This window comes from Lactuca serriola, chromosome 4 (assembly GCF_051521515.1).
Source record: "Lactuca serriola cultivar US96UC23 chromosome 4, Lser_US96UC23_V15, whole genome shotgun sequence".
Lineage (NCBI taxonomy): Eukaryota > Viridiplantae > Streptophyta > Magnoliopsida > Asterales > Asteraceae > Lactuca > Lactuca serriola.
In genome coordinates, this window is record NC_136411.1 from 169,149,995 (window position 1) to 169,175,304 (window position 25,310).

Here is a 25,310-nt window from a genome sequence, read left to right on the forward strand (position 1 = left end):
CTGGTCCTAACTCTGTGGACCTTTCGGTCCTAACTCTGTAAACTCTGAATCACATATAGTACAAAATCACATAGATATCACATCATATAATAGCATACAACAGACTCTATCACATAGCTCTAATTACCACTTTAGGTAAAGTATAGTGAGAAGACTCACCTCGGGTAACTCGGTAAATCTCGAACTCAGTAATACTGGTCTAGCCTCCGCCTAATCACATGGAACAATTACTCTAAACAATACAACTATCAAAGGCTAGACTAAACCCTCTCTAAGTTCTCTCAGAAGGGTAAAAGACCATTTTACCCCTCCAATGGTTCAAACCAAACATTGAATTAACCCTAAAAATCAACGAAAGTCAATGGTCAACTTTGAACAAACTCATCGAGTGCACATAGGTGACTCGGCGAGTCCAAGCGTGTCCTCTGAGTCTATCTAAACCTCACTCAACTCGTCGAGCGAACCTTCCACTCAACGGGTTACCTATGGTCATGAATCTCGGGGCAACCCGACTCGACTCGTCGAGTCCCCTTATGCACTCGCCGAGTTCCTTCCATGGCAACACTCAAACGACCTTCTGAGGTCAGATCTACTTCTCAAATTAGTAGATCTAACCTTCTAGCAACCAAAAGTCATGTAAAGGTTCGAACTTTCGGCCCATGCATCACACTATCATCTCTATATGCCAAAATAACCCTTTATATGATAACCTAGGCACCAAAACTCATAAAGGATTGCATAAAGCTGAAAAATAGGGACTCTCTGGACCTCTCAAGGTCCAGATCTAATAATATTATCACAAGGGGACATCACACACACTAGATCGCTTACCAAAAGTGAAGAGAAGAAACCCTAGATTCATGAAATCTATTACTTAAATGAAGATAGACATGAATCCTTACCTCCCACAGTAGCTCTGAACGAAATGATGGAAGATTTGAGTCCCACAAGTCATCCTAGCTCGAAATCCTTCCTTCCCTTTGCTAAAACACACCAAAGAATTATTTATTCTCCCTTTTCTTGCTCTACAAGCTTTCTCTCCGCTCTCTAGGGTTTCTCGGGGGTGTAGTGGCCGCAAATGAAGGCCATAAAGGCCTTTAAATAGGGCACAAGCCTAAAGATTTAGGGGTTCTGCCGCCAGCACAGACTCATTGAGTCACCTAGCCGACTCGTCGAGTCCATTCATTAATCCAGTCAGAGAATCTCGATCCTACTCGACGACTCTAGGCGTCAACTGGTCGAATCCCTCTCTTTAACTCAAAATAAAAGGTTAAAAAATGAAATACCTAGGAATCCGGATGTTACACTCACACTTCTCTGCCATCAACTGCTGAAGAACTCCTTATGATGCCAGCCATCTACCTCCTAAATATTGTAATTTTCACGTAGTAGCTGACTCCCATCATCAAGAGTTCCACAAAGCACGAAGCAAGCAACACTCATGCATCGAATAATCTCCACCAGCATGTAAAACCACTCTAGGTTACAACTCTATTTGCTCTACTCACACTCAAAAGGTATCACCGAACTCAAGCAACCCTACGTCTCGCAGTTATCTAACTACTCCCTTAGTAGGCTTCTCTAATGCTCATCCAGGCATCTCTCGTAGATTACTCCTCTACTCAAAGCTCTCTCTAAAAGATTCCTACTAGATACTCGTACTCCGCACATACTCAAAGTACATCACAGATAACAACATTTCCTAGGCTAAGGCATCACAAATCAAGCAACTCTAGCCCTAATATATGAAATACCTAGCGTATCTTCTAGCATGCATCACTAATATCTCAATAATAACTCATAACAGAAATAAGTAAGGGTATTTTGGGAAATCACCGTTCGGGATCTGGCTGATTGTACACACTGCTCCTTCTCGTTTTCTCTAAGATACTCTTGCTCGCTTTAGAAAACTCATTTCTTTTGAATTTTTTCTCAAATCCCTAGTTTGAGTCCAGACATACCCGAAGGTGCATCCAAATCCTTCAAACCAAGGCTCTGATACCAACTCGTAACATCGTAAATTTTCAAACAAAATTTTCATTTAAAATCACTTAATTCTCATAACACATTTCACAAAAATCTCATTTATTTAATTTACAAATCGCAACTCCATAATGTTTGATTCTAATCTAGGATCCTCAAAACACAACTCTTTCACTGGTGTGTACAATCAAGTCGGTGCCTTCCTGCGATCTTGAGAAAAACCTAAAACACGGTAAGCATGAAGCTTAGTGAGTTACCCAAAATACCATACACATCACATTAGCCACTCGAGGCTAACTCAATACGACCCTCCGGTTAATGTGTTCTAGTGGAGACCCTCCGGTCCCACAACTCGGGTGGACCCTCCGGTCTGAACTAAATAAGCTCATAATAATAATACTCAACATAAATCACAAAGACCTAATGCAGAATATCACAATACACAGATAAGCACATAAGACATCTCTTGGTACGCTTAGCGTACTCACGAATCCAGATTGGCCCTCGGGGACACTTGGTCAGTACGTAGGACACATTAGAATTACGCTCAACGTACGACCATGATTGTTTTTCCTACTCCTTTGGTGTTAACCCGTTAAGACATTAACTCAAATCCCAGATCTAGACTCCTTAATGGCTCTTACTCCATAAAGTCAGTGAATTTAAGCCTTTGGATGGCTGATAAGGTCACCAACACATAAAACTCTCACTCTTCTATTACAAAATGCTTATATCTCATGCATGGCTTGATTCCAACGTCCAAGTCTTGATTTTTATGACATTACACTACTAAATACACTTAAAGGGGTTGATCAAAGTCTCTAGAGATCAATATCTCATAAAGTCTACAACGTTTGGGGACAAAACCCTAAAATACTCTACTAAGATGCACAAATCAAAAGAGTGAGAAAGTTTGAAGCTTTATACCTCTATATGAAGCTCCCAACATAGATATGCTCAGATCCAAGGGCCTGGACTATCACTCCTTCTTCTCCAAAGCTTCTTCTTCATTCCAAGAACACACAAAAACACTCAAAGGCTCTCAAATGCACTCACAATCTCCATGAACAAAGGTTTAGGGTTTAAGAAGGTTTGCAATATGAGGATGGTGGCCAAGAATGAGGCCATCTCATTCTTTATATAGGGACACCCCTCAACTAGGGTTTTTCATTCAGTGCCTAGTACGCCCAATGTACTAGGTGGCTCCGGTTCAAAATCATGCACATGAGTACGCTAAGCGTACTCAGCTGCCACCTTTCTAAAATAGGGATTAATCCTGCCAAAACTTCAAACTTCCATTGCTTCCTCGATATAACTTCATTTCCAATGAACCTCATATCCACAGAAAGGTGAAGAGATGCCCTACACTTCTAGAAACTCGTCGCAACCCCGAGACTTCCTCATGCCCGGGTTGCAGCCCACGCACCCTAATCACGGACGATCCAAAACATGATGTTACAACATAAGCTGACACTTCACAATAACAAAATCAACCATGAATCTAACTAAAACCTAGCTTCTAGTAAATAAACACAACAGAAAATGAATACGCACCTTAATTGATGCTACCTGTAGGGGTCATTCTTTAACAATTCCTAGGGACTATGTGAAGTTTATTTTTTTCATGTTTTGTTTGTTAGTCATATATCATGAACAAATTAGTCCATCAAAGATTGGCAACCCAAATCCATATAGCGAAATTGAAAAGGGAACATAATGTAACAATCTTACCAATAGTTCGTTCATTTCATCCATCTTCAAATAAAAGCAAACATTGTAGTTAGTAGTCCGTTTTTTGATCCAAAAACAAAAGAACATAGATTTAAAAACTGATTAACAGTATCTTAGTTCTCGTAGGTTTGGTGCTTTCCGTGATGGCATTTCAGAATATCTTCATTTTTTTTGGGATCTTGACATTTTCTCCCCTTCATGTGTGTTGGCTACTTCTCGATTACTAGTTGTCTTGTTTTCATTGGTCTGATTTGATGGTCTTGATTTTGTTTTCCTAGTTTGCTGATCTGGTGAATTTTTGGTGATGTTGATGTTTTTGTCCGTAACCCGTTTTTTCAGAAGATCTGTGGATTCTTTAACTGCTGTTGTTTTTCAATGTACTCCAAACCCAAAATGGGAGTCGTAAACAAAAATTTTATTTACTTACCTAAACAATAGAAGCTTCTTGTCTACTTCTCTTAATACATCATGGCCTTCTTGGATCTTTGCCCTAGTGTAGAGTACCTGTTACAATACCACAAAATACAATTTAGAAGTAATCCAACAATTACATTTAGTTAGGACTGAAAGCTAATTAAGATGATAAATGAGGAAACAATTACAGACACGCATACTTGTCATTGTCATGAACAAAAAGCAAATGTTAAAAACGTGTGAACTCTGAAGGTAACCACCTTTACCTCCAATATCGCATCAAATATTAAGCTTATAACCAATTAACCATGATAAAAATCCCAAATAATCAAACATTTATCTACCAGGAAGCATAAATAAAAATTAACTTGGAAAAAATATATGAAAAATACATGAGCATACCTAACCAAAATCAACGTGGTTTCATGATATGTTGCAAACCTATAAAGAAACAAAAATCTTTAAGGAAAGAGATAAAAACAAAATTGAGGATCAAGAAAACAATTTTGTTTCCAAATGTCACTGAAAAATCAAGCAATGAAAAACAAAAACAATAAAGATGTAATTATGTAAAAGGTAATTGCTTGCTATGTGTTGCAAATCGGAAACTATTTTTCCTGATCTTCCAGATCCAAACACTTCTTTTAAAACCCTAGAAATAAAGCGATAAATGAGTAAAGAAGAACCAGTGGCATTTAGTGGTGTCGATCTCTGGGGTGGGTGGCTGGCATTTGGTGGGGTCAATCTCCATTGGAGTTTTCATTGATATACACCGATAAATGAAGAATTTAGTGTTGCCATTGATAATAACCTCATACTCGACAAGTTATATAAGTATCAAATCTTATTTAAGATATGTTATTTAAGTATAGTAAAACATACCTTATTTAATGTATGGTTCGGTAAAATATGGTATTGCATTAGAGGTTTGTACATTAAGCATATATATATATATATATATATATATATATATATATATATATATATATATATATATATATATATATATATATATATATATATAAATGGTTTCAAAGTACAAATAATTAATTACATAATTACTTTTCGTATATAAACAAATCCAGACATGTGCTTAGCAATAGATAAATAAATAATTTGGGATGTAGGTAATTAAAGCTTATGGTGCACCTTTATTTTGAAGTGTTTACACAAATTATATATATTCATTCAGTAATTACTGTTACTACAGGATTAGAGAAACAACTTAATTTTACACAAATTATATATATTCATTCAGTAATTACTGTTACTACAGGATTAGAGAAACAACTTAATGAAATTTTAGTATATTAATATAACACATGTTTTGATTTAATTTTGTAGTTGGATTTGTAGGAATAAAAGTAGAAGGATATTTAATTTCTCAAGAGAAATACATATGATACTTGATTAAAAAAACAATTTGAAAAAGACATACATATGATCAAAGATACATAAGATAGATGTGGTGACACCTTTATTTTGAACAATACACAACTCAATTAATTTCGCAATAGGATTTGATGGGGCACTCAGATTTCATCCCTTCACTGGTGAGTAGATAATGGAGGTACTTGTAGTGATCAAAATCCTTAAACCGTGGTGGGTGGTCTTCATCAATGAGTTTTTGTGGTATCTGTATGTTCAGACCCCTAATAAAAGTAAATTGCCCTAGCGAATATCGCTCTTGGTTTCCCTGCATGATCACTCTATGACACGGTGCATGAATTCTTCCATTTGACCATGCCTAAGTGAATGAAAATACCTTAAATGTCACATATATACAATATATAACATTGATGAATAGTTAATCAACATATTGCTACCTACCATGAAAACGTCACCTGCCATGACTATGAACGATGAAGGCAAAGGATCAACTTCGATCCACTGTCCTTCCTTAGTCTTTATCTGTAGACCCTTTACTTGTTTGTCATGAAGAATTGTCATAAAACTAATATCAGTGTGAGGAAGCATGCCTAGAGGATTTCCCTCATCCTCTTGAGGGCATAAGTACTTCATGAATCGAAGATTTTGAACTGAGGACCCAAGGAGCGTCTCACATTGTTCTTCTATTCCATAGCTTTTTGCTACCATCCGCATCACTATCTGATATAGTTCTGTTACAGCTTTGGAGAACATCAAAGCACTTTTACTGAAAAACCAGTGTTTAATCAAACGAAATTTATTTTTGCTAGGTGTAACTGAATTTAAGACGTAAAATAAAAAGCCATACCCAAAACTTTCGTTTCCAGAAGGCCACATGAGTTTTGTGAAGAATTCAACTCCTTCTGTAGTTGTTGCGTTCTCAATGCCTATGCTTTCGTAAAGAGGCATGACTGGAGTTTTACCACTGTAAGCATGATATGGTGTATCTGAAGTGCTTAGGACTTTGACTTCGGTAGGAAGATCAAATACATCTCGTGATGCAGAGAAAATTGCGTCGTCAAGTTCCTGAGGCACACCGTCGTACTTGGCTATGAAAACCCCGTGTTTTTCAAGCGCATGCATAGCTTCACTGCATGTTGTGATCCATGAACTTGAGTTAGGGATTAGGTTTTTCAACGAAAAGTCGATAACAGATAGCTTCGGTGGTGTCATCTCTTTTCAAACCTTGGATATCTTTTACGATGTATTTTTCTGTCTTTAGACCTATTTCGTTTATATAGTTGGAAAACGGATTTTATGTATGTCCCATATTCCGTATATAAGATATTTCTAAGCCTTTTCATTATTAGACAATACACGTTTTTCTTTGAGGAAACGGTACGCACAATTTAAGTTACGGATATTAATTAATGCACGTACGTAATCATGCCTAGAAGAGATTGTTTTTATAATTACTAAAGAAAGTCATTGCTAAAACGAGATTTTTACCAAAAATACCAATTTTATATCCCAAGCCACGATAGTTCCAATTTTAAATACAAAACTATGGTAATCTCGTAGCTAGACCCCAGCTATCCATTTTATGTTTCAAATCCATTATTAATATACCAAATGGCCCTTATCGTATTCCCATCCCTTCTATCGTCATCACCAGTATATCTCCACCTGCCAATCTCCGACTAGGGTTGTTCACTATTTGGATAAAACCGAATTGTCTAATTGGAAAATTTAGAATTAAAGTATTTGCTTCGGATATTCAGAATTTTGGATTGGTATTCAGCAAAACCGAATTATTATTTTGAATTTCAGATTGATTTTGCACTATTAGAAAACTAGTCCAATAGCTACAGCACAATCCGTAGCTATTCCGTAGCTATAAACGAATAGCTACAGAATTGCTACTGAAAAATAGTTGTAGCATAATGGCCCGTGGCTAAATTATAGCTACAGATTAGCTACAAAATTGCTACGAAATAACTATGGAACTTTCCGTGGCTACCATAGCTACGGAATAGCTACGGAAATAAATAGTTACAGATTTGCTACAAAATAGCTACGGAAGTGGATAGCTACGGAACTAAATAGCTACGGAGATAAATACCTACGAAATTGCTACGAAAATAAATAGCTACGGTGATGGTGATGGTGATGGTGATAGTGATGGTGATGGTGATGGTGATGGTGATAGTGATGGTGATGATGGTGGTGATGATGGTGGTGATGATGATGATGATGGCGGTGATGACGATGATGATGATGGTGGTGGTGGTAGTGATGATGGTGGTGATGATGATGATGATGGTGGTGGTGGTGATGATGATGGTGATGATGTTGGTGATGATGATGTTGATGATGATGATGGTGATGATGGTGATGATGATGGTGGTAATGCTGATGGTGATGCTGATGGTGATGGTGATGGTGATGGTGATGGTGATGGTGATGATAATGGTGATGATGATGGTGATGATGATGATGATGATGATGGTGATGATGATGGTGGTGATGATGATGATGATGGTGGTGATGATGATGATGGTGGTGGTGGTAGTGGTGATGATGATGATGATGGTGGTGATGATGATGATGGTGGTGGTGATGGTGGTCGTGGTGATGATGATGATGATGATGATGATGATGGTGGTGGTGGTGGTGATGACGATGAAGATGATGATGGTGATGATGTTGGTGATGATGATAATGATGATGATGATGGTGATGGTGTAACAGCCCGAAATCTCAGGTATTGTTAAATTAGGTTTTTTGGGTGATTTAAGAGGGGACTCGGCGAGTTGGAGCCTAGACTCGCCGAGTAGGATCGCAGACTTGGTCGCGGGTTCGCGACTGGACTCGACGAGTCCGATATGGACTCGGCGAGTCTACGCTGTTTAGCGAAAACCCTAACCGTTCAGGTTTGGGTCGTATATAACGCATTATATGCCGTCATTGTTCGTCTTTTAGTCGATTGAGAAGAACCCTAAGCGGCTGTGGGCATCTAGAGCAAGATTGAAGGCCATTGGTGACTTGAAGAAATTGTGGTGCAAGGAGGAGAAGAGTTTTGGCTAAAGGAACTACAAGGGGTTCGAGTTCTGAGGTTTGGGGACACAGAGAGTGCGTTATTCAGGTAACATTTCGGATCATTTCTGTTATTTTGATGTGTGCATGGATCTAGGGTTTATGGAACCCATTTGGTGATTAGATGGATTATTACCTTGTTACCCAAACGAATATAACCCTGTATTAGGACCCTTAGAGGACCAGGAGGCCCCATGCTTGTGTATTTCGGAACCATACTTATCCCAGGATGCAGTTTGAGCGGTTGCATGGCATGGACTCGCCGAGTTCGATGAACAGACTCGGCGAGTAGCTTGAAGATTAACTGGGACTCGTCGAGTTGTTCTTCAGACTCGGCGAGTTGAGTCGGGGTGGCCCCGCGATTCTTCCAGGAGTAACTCGTCGGGTCAAGGAGGATACTCGACGAGCAGATAGGGAATCCCAGAGAGTTGGAGGACGTCTAGACTCGCCGAGTCGCCATGGTACTCGCCGAGTCCGGTCGAGTTGACCGTTGACCAGAGTTGACTTAAGTCTGACTTCTTAGGGATAGTCACACTTAGAAGATATAAGTGTTAATGAGATATGTGATATTCAGGGAGGTTGTAGCTCGTCGGATTGTGCACGAGTGATTTCAGGATTTGCTAGCTTTCAGCATTCACGAGGTGAGTCTTCTCACTATACTGTACCCAGAAGGGTTTGACTGTGTGACCGGAAGGTCAGATATGATATGTGATATGTATGCTATATGTGGTAAGTTATTTGTTAGATGTGCTATGTATGTTATGTGGGCCGGAAGGCAATATGTTATGGGCCGGAAGGCGAACATGTTATGGGCCGGAAGGCGTTGTGTTGATGACCGGAAGGTCAGGGCCTGGAAAGGCGTATGTGTGTAAGTTGTATATTGGGGAACTCACTAAGCATTTATGCTTACAGTTGTTATGTATGTGTTTCAGGTACTAGTGAGAACCGTGGAAAGGCGCCGGCGTGATCGATACACACTGAAGGATGCTTTTATGATCTTGGGATTTATACAATTTATATTTGATATGACATTGGAATTATTTATGCCTTGTTTTGAATAGAAATACTTCACTTTTAAAATGAAAATTTGTTTGAAAATTTTGCGTTGTTACAATCGGTATCAGAGCCTTGGTTTGAGGGATTCGGGTGCACCTTCGGGGGTAACTGAACTCAAACCGAGGATTTGAGGAAACTTTTTAAATAAAGGCATAAACTTTTGTAAATGGTTTTGTGGTAAGCAAGAAAGAAGCAGTGTGTACGATCAGTCAGCGCCCGAACGGTAAAGATCCCCAAAATACCTTACAATATTATATGATATGAATTGTTATGCATGCTAGAAGACTAGGTATTCATGATAGGACTAGAGTGGCCTGATTTGTGATACCTTAGTCTAAGGAAGTTTGCCTATATGAGATGCTTTGCTAGTATGCGGGTAGATAGTGCATATCAGAAGTAGAGTACTCACTATCCGGAGTTTGGGGAGGAAGACTTGGGATGAACGCTGATGCGGTGTGGTCGGTAGTATTGGGCCCGTACTACCGAGGACACCGGGTCAGCGGGAGACCCAAGTAAGAATCCCTGGATATCGGGGACTGAGTAGGGTTGCGTTATCGAGTGCGTTTATACTCGGTGGAATCTCTGATAGTTTTATGTTGTATTTCAGAGATATCATGGTTAGACCGCGCCACGGAGCGAGTTCGAGCGGTGTGAGTGACGAGGAGATTCGTCAGATGATTCACGAGGAGGTAGCGGCGGCGATCAGGGCCGAGATCCCGGAGATGTTCGGGTCTATTAAGACCACCCTGATGGAGATGTTTGATGAGCGGTACGCCGCATTGACTGAGGCTGCAACCGTTGCAGCTACCGCAGCTGTGGCCGCTGCCAGGCCACAGGGGGGTGACTCGTTGCTGTTCCGAGAGTTCAGCAACACGAAGCCACCAGAGTTCGATGGGACGCAGGATCCGATTGCTGCGATGAGGTGGATCGCGGATATAGAGGGGTGCTTCTACACTTGTTCATGCCCGGAGCACCTGAGGGTACGGTTCGCTTTGAACCAGCTCCGTCTGGGAGCGAAGGACTGGTGGAAGTTCGTGACGGCGAACTTCACTTTGGCAAAGATTACAGCGGTGACATGGGAGGGGTTTACTGCTATGTTCAGGGACGAGTACGTTCCCCCGATGGAGAGGGAACGATTGGTTCAGGAGTTCTTAACCCTCAAGCAGGGTACTGATTCTGTTGCGGTGATCACGCGGAAGTTTCATGAGAGGGCGATGTTTTGCCCCGAGCTGGTGTCCACAGAGCAGGCTCGGATGAGCCGGTACTTGGGTGTCTTGAGGAGGGATATCCGGGAGTTTGTGTCAAACTCCACCTATCATACTTTTACTGAGCTTCAGGCGAATGCCAGGAAGCGTGAGATCGAGTTGGAGACTCAGGCCAGGGAGGAGGCCGAGTCTCAGCAGGCAGACCGGCGGCTGGCTCAGTCTCAGCCGGCAGCCAAGCGGATCAAGTCCGCCGATTCAAGGACGGGAGGTTCGAAGAGCCGCACTTGCGGAAAGTGCGGCAAGGGTCACGATGGGGCGTGTCGAGCCGGTGCTTGCTACAAGTGCGGCAAGGAGGGACACATTGCTAGGGAGTGCCCCAAGGGATTTATGGTTTGCTTTCATTGCAACCAGACCGGCCATCGGAAGGCCGAGTGCCCTCAGCTTCGTCAGGGATCTGCACCTACTGCCAGGACTACTGAGACTCGACCGGTGAAGGTCAAGGCCCCGAGGGCTCGTGGGAGAGCCTTTCAGCTGACTGCGGAGGAGGTCCGCGCTGCGCCCGATGTCGTGGCAGGTATGTTGTAATTCATGTATTTATTTTAATGTCGAGATGTTATGCTTATGTTATTATATGCGTAGGTACTTTCCTTGTGAACTCTGTGCCTGCCTTAGTGTTATTTGACTCGGGTGCGAGTAGGTCCTTTGTGTCCTTAGCCTTTAGTCAGCATATCAGCGTTAGTCGTGAGTCGTTGAGTTGACCTTTGAGAGTTTCTATAGCTGACGAGAAAGTGATTTGTGCCACGGAGGTTCTTCGGGGATGTGTACTAGAGATTTTTGGGGTTGAATTCCCGATTGATCTGATTCCTATCGTGATGGGTGATGTCTGTGTCATCGTAGGCATGGACTGGTTGATGTCTGTGTCATCGTGGGCATGGACTAGCCTAGCACGTTACCTTGATGTGTTTAGGACTCAAAACAATCAAAATACCATCACCCATAGGTGATTACGGTCGCAAACTCAAGCCAATATGGTCCAAGGGCCGAAAACTCAAGCTAAGGGTGTTATGATGCCACTAACACTTCCAAAGGCTTAAACTTGAATTTAGGATGCTTCATTATGACCTTTAGGACCCTCATAAACATAAATAGCCATGCGTTTACGGTTGTAAACTCATTTGGGCCATGAACACCTCAAAAACTCCAAAGAATGTGGTTTACCTCATCTTAGGGTAGAGCTAAAGTCCCTAAATCATCCCCTATCCTTCAAACTTGCACTTAACCATGAGTAACCATGAATTTATGGTCGTAAACTCCCTTGGGCCATAATACCATGGTAGTAAAATCATGTGAGTGCCTTTATACCTTCCTATGTTGAATCACATGTGATTCCAACACTTGGTCAAGGTGTTTCCTAGTCCCGGAAGGTGTTTCCTTTCATATAGTTGTTATAAACACTATATTCATATCAATATGTGTCCATGTATGTCATTTAGGACTTATTGTGTCTCGAGACTTCATTCGTGGAACTTCTCATCCATATGCGCATACCCGTTTGAATCACCCACATCAGGTGAGTTCATACCCCGTAATGGATCTTTTAACTATTTTAACTGTTTTAGGGGGGGGGGAATACAGGTTGAACACAACGGTAATTATGTAAATGTTTGTTGTTAAACATCTTTCAAAATGTTACTTATGTTATTTAGAAGTTGTCAAAGCATTTCAAAACTGGTTTAAGGTTATGTTACTTTATAGTTATACAAAACTCCGTTATTAAAGTACAAGCATAACTTAGTAGAGAAAGGAGTCTTTCCAGTAACAGTCCAAGTAGAGCATTAGTAAACTATTATAGGTATAGTTTAGGAGAATGCTATTCATTACTTCTACTACAATGAAGCTCACAAGGAAACAATACCATAACAGAACAAATAGTGACGAGAATCAAACAATACCAGAACAGAACATAACAAACAAGTTAGGTTGCTATAGCATGAGAACACACAGACAGGATCTAATTATACCAATGAATCACTAACGCATTAGTGATAGTTATATTGGGTATACATGATCATATAACTTTAATGTGAATTACACGGCTTGCAAGAGATTGCTGGAGTCGCGTTTAGTTCCCTTAATCTCTTTACATGAGAGCGTTTAGTAAGGGTTCTAGCTTTCACATTATGACCGTAATAAAAACAAATATGTTTTTAGGTTATTAGTACATCCGCAGGTCATTATAAACGACATCTGTGTACTTACTTCTTCCATTACTTTCATAAAGTGTCGGTACCACTTGAAAGTTGACCTATTTTCTAGTCAAGATAGTTATAAACTAGGAAGAATATACTTTACATTTGAAAAAGGAACAGTCGGGCTTAACTTAGAACAGAAGATGCCTTGGTAGAAGGCTACGATTAAAGTTTAGGATCTTAATGCTAGCTTTATGATTCCTTAATGTATACACTATAGAATACATATGTACTAATAGATTCCGACAGCTAATAGGATGTGTGCTTTCGTTTCATTGCCTGTTCTCATTGTATTGTGGTCTTGAACCGAGTTCCCCCAATCTATTATCTACCCGAATCTATATATATTTATGCTTAGTATACATTAAGTCATCATAAGGGTACCAAGTATGGATCAGGTTATAGGACACGGAGTCGAACTATAGTTTTTCTAGTACAAAACATACTTTTCAAAGTCAGTACTTTTGATATACAAAACTAGAGATTTCCCAGTTAAGGGCTTAATCCGTTTTATTAAGCCAGTACAATTTTAAAGACTTTAGGTGAATAACTCTATAATATCTTAGTTTATACACCATGTTGATATATAAAACTAATATCCAATAGGTAGTTAAATGTGTGTTTTCTACCTTTCCTCCAGTTCGCCATTGGGTTGTTGACTTAGGGCAGATTCACCCAATTAACTTTCTACCCGATATCAGATTATATATAGCAGTATAAACAAAGCTATTATAAAAGTAGTCACTGTGGTCAATATTTTACTATAAGAAATATAGGTTTTCTTAAAAGAACTTCTCATTAGATATAAAGGAACCATTACAAATAACTCCATGAGTAACAAGTGAATACAGCAGGGTTATATATGACAATGATCTAACAACCAATGGAATGTGTGCTATCCGCCTTACTTTTTGTCCCCGTTGGGTGGTGAGCTTAGGGCAGATGCGCACAATCGATTGTTTGTTTACTCTGAGGTATATATAACTTGTACCCACTTAGTACCCATAGAAAGGCTTGTAGTGTCATTTTACTTAACTTTCATTCAAGTAGGAAATATAGGATTTTCTAGAGGAACAGGCAAACTTTTCAGAACAGAACTTACAGCTTACACCACTTTTACATATACATTTTCAACAACATTTTACAGCTTACTCACATCACTAAAATCTTATGAACTCACCAGCTTAATTGCTGATCAAATCTTTCAAATAACTTGTATTCTCAGGAGACTATTAGACAGGTGCTCGTGCTGGGGATTCAGAAGATGGAGCATTATAGCTTCAAGTCTTATTTTGTTATTTGTGTATGAATTATATCTTTTGTGAACACACATTGTAAACACTTTCTTTTGAAATGAAATGGTTGTTTATTACTTGCTTACCATATACATATCTCGTGATACTTAACATGACGTCCTCCACCCCCGAACGTTTCCGCCGTTCCGGTTTTGGGGTGTGACAGATGGCGATGGTGATGGTGATGATGTTTATGATGGTGGTGGTGATGGTGATTGTGATGATGATGATGATGGTGGTGGTGGTGATGATGGTGGTGATGATGATAATGATGATGGTGGTGATGATGATGATGATCATCATCATGTAGGTATACGTGTTTGTGAGATGTATGTGAACATATTCATAAGAATTATAGTGTTAAACCATTAAACGAGTAATGGATCTCGTATGTGCAAAAGAATATAGATAACCATGTATAGTAGAGGTGTGAAAAAAACGAAGCGAAAAAAACGACGTTTGGTGCCCAAAAAATCGAAAATAAGAAAAATCCGTAGCTAATCCGTAGCTAATTAGCTACAGATATTTCTTATTTTCGATTTTTCGGGTACCAAACGTTGTTTTTTCCGCTTCATTTTTTTGACACCTCTATTATACATGATTACCTATATTTTCACCAACTTATAACTATTAATATCATTCATAAAGTTGTGTATACATACGGTATCCATGACTCGTTTAATGGTTTAACACGCTTATGATCTACATTAACATATATATACTCACAAACACATATACTTACACACATACACATACATATATACCGCAACTCATTAATGTATGTAAATATACATATACAAAAATAAATTCATCACAAGTTAGTGAAAAGAATAGTGATTACATTGTTAAACTGTGAAACGAATACTTGATCCCGAAGGTGCACACGACTTTATGAATGATATTAAAAGCTATAAGTTGGTGAAAGTATAGATAATCATGTATAGTATAGGTTTAAAAAAACGAAGCGAAAAAAAAGACGTTTGGTGCCCGAAAAATCGAAAATAAGAAATATTCGTAGCTAATCCGTAGCTAGTTAGCTACGGATTAGCTACGGAATTCTAACGGAAAACATATTTCGTAGCTAATCCGCAGATAACTAGCTACGGATTAGCTACGAATATTTCTTATTTTCAATTTTTCGGGTACCAAACGTCGTTTTTTCCGCTTCGTTTTTTTCACACCTCTATTATACATGATTATCTATATTTTCACAATCTTATAACTATTAATATCATTCATAAAGTCGTGTACACATACGGGATCCATGACTCGTTTAATGGTTTAACACGCTTATGATCTACATTCACATATAAATACGCACAAACACGTGTACGTACACACATACACGTACACATATACCACAACTCTTTCATGTATGTATTTATACATATACAGAAATAAATTCATTACAAGTTGGTGAAAAGTATAGTAATTACATTGTTAAAACTATGAAACGAATACTTGATCCCGAAGGGGCATACGACTTTATGAGTGATATTAATATCTATAAGTTGGTGAAAGTATAGATAATCATGTATAGTAGAGGTGTAAAAAAAACTAAGCGAAAAAAACGACGTTTGGTGCCCGAAAAATAGAAAATAAAAAAAATCCGTAGCTAATTAGCTACGCAGTAGCTACGGATTTTTCTTATTTTTGATTTTTCGGGCATTAAATATCATTTTTTTCTCTTCGTTTTTTCCCACCTCTATTATACATGATTATTTTTATTTTCAACAACTTATAGTTATTAATAGTGTTCATAAAGTCGTTTGCACCTTTGAGATCCTTTACTCATTTAATGGTTTAATATTGTATCCGTAGCTATTCCGTAGCCATTCTGTAGCGAATTAGCTACGGAATAGCTATGGGTTAACATCCGTAACTATTCCATAGCTATTTCGTAGCTAATTAGCTACAGAATAACTACGGAATAGCATCCGTAGTTATTCCGTAACTATTCCATAGCTATTCCGTTACTAAATTAGGGCGTCCCATTCTGTGGCTAATCCGTAGTCATTCCGTAGCTAATTAGCTACGGAAAATTTTCGTAGCTATTATCCGTAGGAAAACACCATTTTTTTTCTAGTAGTGTTGGTTTATAAACTAAGGACCGAATAGTACCAAAAAACCGAATAACAACTTATTATCTATTTTTCATATGTATCTTTAACTATTTATAAATATACTAAATTATTGCTTTTAATTATTAGAAATTTTCATCAAATATACTACTTTAAAATTACTTCTTATCAAAAAAATTTTGTCAATGAAATATTAATTATAATATATTTTCTTAGTATCTGTTTATAAATTATAATTTATAAAAAAAATAGTTTCTTTATAGATTTTGCTAATATTCAAGTTATATATTTTTCAAAATGCCTTGCCTCTTGAAAACCGAATTGTAAAAACCGATCCAACTGAATTGTAATTTGGTTGGATCGGATCGAATTTAAATTTAGTTTGGACTATCTAGATCAATGTTTTGAAGATCGAAATCTATTCAGATTCACTTGATTGGATCGGATCAAACCGATCCATCCAAACGAAGACCCCAACCAGCGACCACCCTCTGCTATCTTCGATCGACACCTTCTCATCTTCTTTCCATCTTCATACCTCACTATCTCTAGCAACCACAAGATATAAAAAACTTAATGTTGTTTTGGTTCCATAAAACACGACACTTACAGAAAGGTATCTACACAGGGCAGTTTGGATTATAACAGAGTTGTGGATGTGATGTGTGTATTTTCTTATTCGAATTGTTCCAAACAAAACCCACCATTGATATATGTGTTTGCGTTTTGAATAACAAGCGGTGGGCAATGAGTTTCTTCTTTCTTAAGAGTGGCAATGGTCGGCACAATATGTATTTCGTTCAATTGTTCCTTATTTGTCTTGATTTTTGCTGAAATCGATCAAAATGCTATGAAATTAGCGATTTCTTGTTGAAATTGGTGGTTTACTGTTGAAGTCGGTGATTTCTCCTCCACATTTGATGAAAACGTTTGTTGATTTCTTAATAGAACATGAACAAGGATGCGTTTCTTTTCCTTCCCTTCATTCTTGTGTGCTGTGTTTTTAAGGTTCTTGATGTAGAAGCTGTACAAGAAACTCTTCTTCTCAATTTGAGCTTCATGGTCGCCAGTTGATGGTGAGACGAAAATGTCTTGCGTAGATTAGCAACGTTTTTTCATTCACATGTTCAAGAACCAAAATGATGCGTGGACATGACGAGCAGGCTATTGAGAATATGCTTTTCAAAGGTCTAGTGTTAATTTTTAGCATCCTACTCATATGAAGAAATTTTGACTTTTTTGATAATGGAAGTATCAAAATTAATTCGATTTGTCCACTAGAGGTCTAATCACGATAAATTGGACTTTAAAGTATGAGTTTTGACTCCTTTTGCTGTTTACGACCTCCTATAGCCGTTTGGTTACTTGATTCTCCCGCCTATGTGACATCCTAAATAAAACCCTATACTTATGATCATTATAAATTAGATCCCAAAACTTTGAAAAAATTTAGAATTTCTTTTATTAAAATTAAACTTGGTTTAAAGTTTATTTATTTATTTATTTTCTTAAATTCAAAACTAAACTCGCTTTTAAATTTTTTCGTATTTCATTTTATTTTATTTTTCGTATTGGTTTTATTTATTTATGTATTTATTGTTTTTTTGTGTTATTTTCATCAATTTGATAATTTTTCTTTGATATTTTTCAAAAGTGTAAAGTGTATGAATATAAAAGAGTATATTATAATTTTTGGCCTTTGAGTTTTTTTATTCTACTTTTTTATAAGTTTTGTTATTTATGGTTTTTTATTTTTATTTTGAGCAAATGCAAAAAACTATAAGTTCAAAAGAATGAAAAAAAAAAAAGAAAAAAAGTTGGATGAAAATCACAAATATAAATATCCTGGGGCTCAAATATGTTATTTGCTCAGTTAGTTTTACGTAGGCTTAATATAAAGAATTGTTAGATAAGGTTATACATGATAATAACCACAATATATGTTTTCAACTTGTATAATTTTATAATTTTCTGTTATAAAAATATAATAAATAGATTTACATATAAATGCTTACAAAATTTATTATTTTTGATGTAAAATTAATGTGAACATGAATAAATAAAAAGCAAAAAACAAAAATAAATATATAAAAAATTCATTAAAAAAAATTAAAATTGAGTTTAGTTTTGACTAAAAAGTAAAAAAATTTAAAAACCGAGTTTAGTTTTAATAATTTAAAAACAAAAAAAAACATCAGAATTCGATTTTCAAATTTAGCATAATCACAAGTTTAAGGTCTATTTTAGAATGTTATATAGGCAGAGCAAACACGTAAGTGGTTACATGAGGTTGTAACAAGCAAAACAAGTTAAAACTCAAATTTATGGTCTAATTTTGCTTGATCAGATCTTTAGTTGCTAAATCGAATTATTTTTAAGACTTAAAAAAGTCAACTCTCCTTATATTTTAAGAATTCTACTTTTGATGATCAAACCAATTTAAAGCATTAGATACCATTTTTAGCATTCTATGTTCGAATTCATTTTAGAGTATTATGTCTTAATAAGGAAAATGTTGAAAATATAATGTTGTAATCGAAAAAAATGATAAAAAATAAAACGAACATTTTTATCATTCAATACAACTCGGAGGTTCCAAACAATCATTTTAAAAGTTCAGATCTTAAAAAATAAATCTTTTTAGAAATTCAGAACTCTTAAAATCTTAAATCATGCCAAATAGCCCTTAATGGTCTAAAGTCCACAAGTTTACACGTTAATTTTTAATTTACCCATTTCTTTTTGTTATATATTTGCCATTAATTTACAAAAAAAAAAAATTTAATAGTTGACTAGGAGATTATCACTGATGTGACATATATAAACGAGACTAAACCACTGATGTGACATGTATAAACGAGACTAAACTGCTGATGTGACATAACAACAAGTCTTTAAAAAAATAAAGCAACTAACAATGAGATTAAAACAAAACTATTGGAGGCAAGGTTCAAACTCTCACCGCTAAGCTTCTTATCATGCACCTTTGCCACTAAACTACTAACTTTTGGTGGTTTTTCAACACCTTTCCGTTTGAAAGAATCAGGGTACTTTGTTGTCTCTTCTCTTTCGTCCCTCTCTTATTTTGGTTAATTTGTCTTTAAGAAATTATGCTTCTTCTTTTGTTCATGTCTACAGTTATTGACTAATTTTTTCACATTGACAAAGAAATGAATAATGAAAACTTGGGTTAGTGTTTCCATTTGAAGCATGTTCACATATTTATGTGTAGTCTTGCATTTCACCATAAAATTTAGTTTTACTATGTTATAATAATTTTTCCTTCATTGGATATTGTATTAATTATTGATTTCTTAGAACTCGAAATGAAAGTTTTAGTTATCGAAATTAATTATTGGTTTCTTACAAGAGGAGTGATTTTATGATAAAAGATAAACATATTTGCATTTTTCCTGCATTTATAATCATTATATGCTTACAAACTTAGCATGACCTTGTGGTGGTAATCAAAGCTTATGTCGTAGTTGTGACACCTTTATATTGAAGATGTTTACACAACTTATATGTATTTATTCTATAAATACTATTTGAATAGAGAAACAACTTGAAAGAGACATGCATATGATCCAACAAACATGTGGTGGCACCTTTATTTTGAACAATTACAGCCTCAATTAATTCCACAGTAGGATTCTATGGGGCACTCCGATTTCTTCCCGTCGTTGGTGTATCGATGGTAATGGATGTACTTGTAGTGATCAAATTCCTTAAACCGTGGTGGGTTGTCTTCATCAATGAGTTTTTGAGGTATCTGTATGTTCAGACCCCTAATAAAAGTAAATATCCCCAGCGAATATCGCTCTTCTTTTCCCTGCATCATAACCCTATGATACGGTGCTTCGATTCTTCCATTTGTCCATGCCTAAGTGAATGAAAACACCTCAATTTCTTACATATATATGCACAATAACATTGATGAATAGTTAATCGGTATATTTGATACATACCATGCAAACATCGCCTGCCATGACTATGAACGATGAAGGTGAAGGATCAACTTCGATCCACTGTCCTTCCTTAGTCTTTATCTGCAGACCCTTTACTTGTTTTTCATGAAGAATTGTCATGAAACTAATATCAGTGTGAGGAACAACACCTAGAGGATTTCCCTCGTCCCCCTGAGGGCATAAGTACTTCATGAATCGAAGAACATGAACTGAGGACTCAAGGAGCGACTCACAATTTTCTTCTATTCCATAGCTTTTCGCTACCATCCGCATCACTATCTGATATAGTTCTGCTACAGCTTTGGAGAACATCAAAACACTTTTACTGAAAAACCGGTGAATCAAACGAGTTATAATTACTACATATATATTGAATGTAAGACGTAAAATAAGAAACCATATATATACCTAAAGTTTTCATTTCCAGAAGGCCACATGACTTTTGTGATTTTTTCAACTCCTCCTGTAGTTGTTGCGTTCTCAATGCCTAAGCTTTAGAAAAGAGGCATGGAGGGAATTTGCCCAGTGTAACCATGATATGGTGTGTCTGTAGTGTTTAGGAGTTTAACATCGGTAGGAAGATCAAATAGGTCTCGTGATGCAAGGAAAATCGCGTCGTCAAGTTCCTGAGGCACACCGTCGTACTTGGCTATGAAAGCCCCGTGTTCTTCAAGCGCATGCATAGCTTCGCTGCACGTTGTGATCCATGAGCTTGAGTTAGGGATTAGGTTTTTCAACGAAAAGCCGATAACAGAAAGCTTTGGTGGTGCCATTTTTTCAAAACTAGGATTCTAATACGATGTTATCTTCAAACCAATTTCTTTTATATATATATTTTTCACCGAAAAGTCGATAACAGAAAGATTTGGTGGTGCCATTTTTTCAAACCTAGGATTCTAATACGATGTTATCTTCAAACCAATTTCTTTTATATATATATATATATATATATATATATATATATATATATATATATATATATATATATATATATATATATATATATATATATATATATATATATATATATATATATATATATATATATATATATATATATATATATTCTATGTCATATTTGACATATATGTGCACATTACGTGATGGATATTAATTCATATGCCTAGAAGAAGAGATTGCAATTCTCAAGCAAACGCGTTGGTCCCATACCGAACCCAATTTTGGTCCCATTCCGAAACCACTGCAATAACCGAGATTTCATTCAGTTAAACGTTACGTGTGAATCCACACATGTGTTTTTTCAATGGAGTGTTGTTGCTAAACTTGACCAATTTAACTATTTAAACAATTTTTTATAAAATTAACAAAAAACCATTATATATATATATATATATATATATATATATATATATATATATATATATATATATATATATATATATATATATATATATATATAAATTTTGATAGGAAGGTAAGAAGTTTTTTTTCTATATATTTTTTTCGCGAACAAACAAAATGAATCATTAGATGATTCACAAGAAAAAATTCTCAAAAAAACATCTCGATGATTCATTTATACAATGATTTTGTTGTTATTCACTAAAATTGTCAAAAAAGTGAATTTTTTTTCTTAATTTACTTAAAAATGAATCGTAAATATGTTTTTTTTGTGAATTTTTTCTTGTGAATCATCTTACAAATGAATCATCTAGTGATTTATTTCTTTTGTTTGTCAAAAAAATATGTAGAAAAAAACTTCTTACCTTCCTACCAAAATTTTTTTTTTACCGGATATATATATATATATATATATATATATATATATATATATATATATATATATATATATATATATATATATATATATATATATATACTAGTAAATTTCTATGGCCCGTGCTAAGCACGACCCCGTAAAAGGTAATGTGGGTATTTTAAAAGGCTACTTTGAAGATTGATAGATTAAAATGTTATAACTTAGTAGATTTTTCAAAATAAAATGTGTTGATAAAATGTTGATAAGACAAAAAATTATAAGTACGATACCGTAATAGGGCAAAATGAAAATAAGATGTTATAAATGACAATTATATAAACGTACTTTCCTATTTGTTGTGTTTAATACTTTGTAATTAATACAAAACAACAATCGCATGCAAATACTGTATTCAAAGATGCACTATTGTAAGACAATCACAAAGAATATAATCAAAGTAATGATCTATTCAATTATAAGTCGAGTAATTGAATTTTTTCTCAAAAAAATTATGTTTTGTTTTCACCAAAAATCCAAATAAAGCAATATCCAGAAATTAATCAGTTCATCATTCGTCACATATGAATGATGTCAGGTTTTGTCGGCAGCAAAACCGTTAGTGTGCAATGTGTACGAAAAGGATATATATAAAAAAGTACATTTGTATTTCTTGTATTCAACTTCATATAACTTTGCCACAGTCGATATTCAATCAATGCCAACTCTTTTCCGTACAGATATACAAATATCTATTTTAAGAGAAAACTGATGCATTCACATATTCATTGTCATTTTCTACATCAAGTTCATATTAATTAAACTAATTTCAAGAATTAGATATGTTAGTCAGAACCCATGGTAAAAAAAATGAACATTTGAATTGAGCCTTTTCAAGATTTAGAGCGAATAAATTCTTTTATAATAAATAAAAAAAATGTTTCTAAATGCAACAATGCATCACGCATCCCAGAACTACAAACTTAGACAAGAGACTTAATTCAAGAAACAACAAAGTATAAATCTATAAATATTGTATGTTGTGTATATAAGTTTAGTTGTAATTGCAGTTGTAAATGGTTAATAGTATACGTGGAGTATTCTGCAATTCACTTAAAAAATGATTGATGATAATCTGATTTACCCAATCTTTCCTGCCCTTTCTCAAAAACTCAAACACAGTATCCAAAAAAAAAACCCTTGAACAATTTTACACAGTGAAGTACCTCAAATACCTCAAAGCAAAAGTAGTCTCAATCAATCCTACCAACAACTTGTGATGATGACAAATGAGAAATAACTAATACTATTAATATGAGATTTTGTCAAATAATCTTCTTGTCCATGACTTTGAAGGCACCAACATAGACATCTCTCCAAATCTAGAAATCTTTGGACTCATTCTCATTATCTTTACTGTTTTTCCCTTTGTTATGATGGAATTCCTTTCTTTAATGATCAATGATGGCATCTTATTTCTCATAAATTTACTCGTTATTTGACCATTCCTTCCATGGCCATCAAACACCCCACCAAATGCTCCATCTTCCATTCCATAGTCCTTCATCAAGAATCATATTATCATTAAAAATAAAAAATTGATATATATATATATATATATACCCATACCATCTAAAGAAAGAAAATGGTGAATTTGAGCAATGAATTATAATGAGTGATATAGGAAACCTGGTAAAGAATGGTTGCATCTTGGTTGAATCCTTTAGATCCTTGATGTGTATGGATGGAGCCAATTCTTTTATCGGAAGCGGCATGTTGGTAAAATATATTGTTGTCATGGCCATAGTTAATCTCATGAATTTCTGGAGATTCCCGGGATATGCTGATACCAATTATAGATTTTAATAACCAAAGGCTTCTCAAAATGATCTCTTTATATAAACTCAATTAAACAATTATATTCTAGTAATAGTGGGTGGAGGAGTCCCAAATGATGTACTATTCCTCAAGATGCACATCATATGAATAAGAATACAAAAATGTTGAGAGGGTAGTATGGTACATTCACATGAGACTTACCGGGAGGGGTTGTTTGGCTAATAGAAGTAGTGCTTGAGAAATTACTATAGCCCTTGACTGTATTACAGTTTAAGCACAGTCAGCACCATCTCAACCCATATATGCCACCGAAGCTCTATTTTGACTTTTAACCTTATATTGTCACCTTATGCAAACTGAAATAACTCTTCAAGCTTTAGGTAAAAGGATGCAAAATAGAACAACAGAAAAACAAAAAGAAATCTCACTTAATAATAATGTTAAATTAAAGAAGCATCGGAGAGAGAGAAAAAGAGAGATCAGCACCATCTCAACCCAAATATGCTAGCAAAGCTCTTTATTTACTGTTAACCCTGTATTAGTATCTTGTGCAAACTGAAATAACTCTTCAAGCTTTAGGTAAAAGGATAAAGAAAAATGGAACACCAAAAAAACTAAAAGAAATCGCACTTAAGAAGAACGTAAATTAAAGAAACATCTGAAAGAGAAAAAGAGAGAAAGACACATCATGGTGTGGTCGAATACTGTAACATCCTGAAATTCAGGTATGTTTATTTAACCCTTCTTATTTTCCAACTTGTCAAGTTTAGCCCTTGAGTGGAAAATGTTGCAAATGAGTACGTTGGGCGTACTCAAGAGTACACTGTGCATACTCATGCGCTTAATTTGGACGCAGACTCTAATAGGTATGTTGGGCGTACCCAAAGTTATGTCGGGCGTAACTGGCTCAGATGCAAAACCCTAAATGAGACTTGAGGGCTATAAAAGGAATGATAAGGCCCTTACCCCAGCCACCATATTGCAGAGAGTGAAACTGTTGACAGAAAAACTTTGAGATACACTTGAACAAATCGTTAGTACAAGTATATAGCGGAATAGTTAATCTCGAAGGATATGTTAGCTTAACAATAATATTAAGAGTTAGGAGTTAGTGAGTTAGATGCGGAAAAGTAAAGGAATGTAAATGACAACAATTGTTATATCAAGTATACACATAAGCAGATTCATAACAAAGAATGCATTCAAACCAAGTTAGTAAATGAGATCTAGCTTAGTGATTAAGTCACAGATGACTTGCTCTGAAAAGAGATAGTGATTGATTATGCAGGTAAGAAGATTTGATAAGTA

The 25,310-nt window shown here is 35.9% G+C and overlaps 1 protein-coding gene and 1 pseudogene across 2 annotated transcripts; both read right to left on the reverse strand.

The window, feature by feature from the left end:
• Window positions 1-5,477: 5,477 nt before the first annotated feature.
• LOC145100435 (putative 2-oxoglutarate-dependent dioxygenase AOP1) lies at window positions 5,478-6,773 on the reverse strand. The gene is made up of 3 exons (XM_079037710.1): window positions 6,365-6,773; window positions 5,959-6,283; window positions 5,478-5,875 (listed from the first exon to the last, which is right to left on the reverse strand). Exons 1-3 carry the CDS (start codon window positions 6,727-6,729, stop codon window positions 5,627-5,629), a joined length of 939 nt encoding a protein of 312 aa, XP_078893836.1. The 5' UTR covers window positions 6,730-6,773; the 3' UTR covers window positions 5,478-5,626.
• A 13,066-nt stretch (window positions 6,774-19,839) lies between these two features.
• LOC145100436 (putative 2-oxoglutarate-dependent dioxygenase AOP1) lies at window positions 19,840-21,352 on the reverse strand (annotated as a pseudogene). Its single transcript, XR_013705044.1, has 3 exons — window positions 20,855-21,352; window positions 20,447-20,771; window positions 19,840-20,361 (listed from the first exon to the last, which is right to left on the reverse strand). The product of XR_013705044.1 is annotated as a putative 2-oxoglutarate-dependent dioxygenase AOP1 (transcript).
• Between the last annotated feature and the right edge of the window lie 3,958 nt (window positions 21,353-25,310).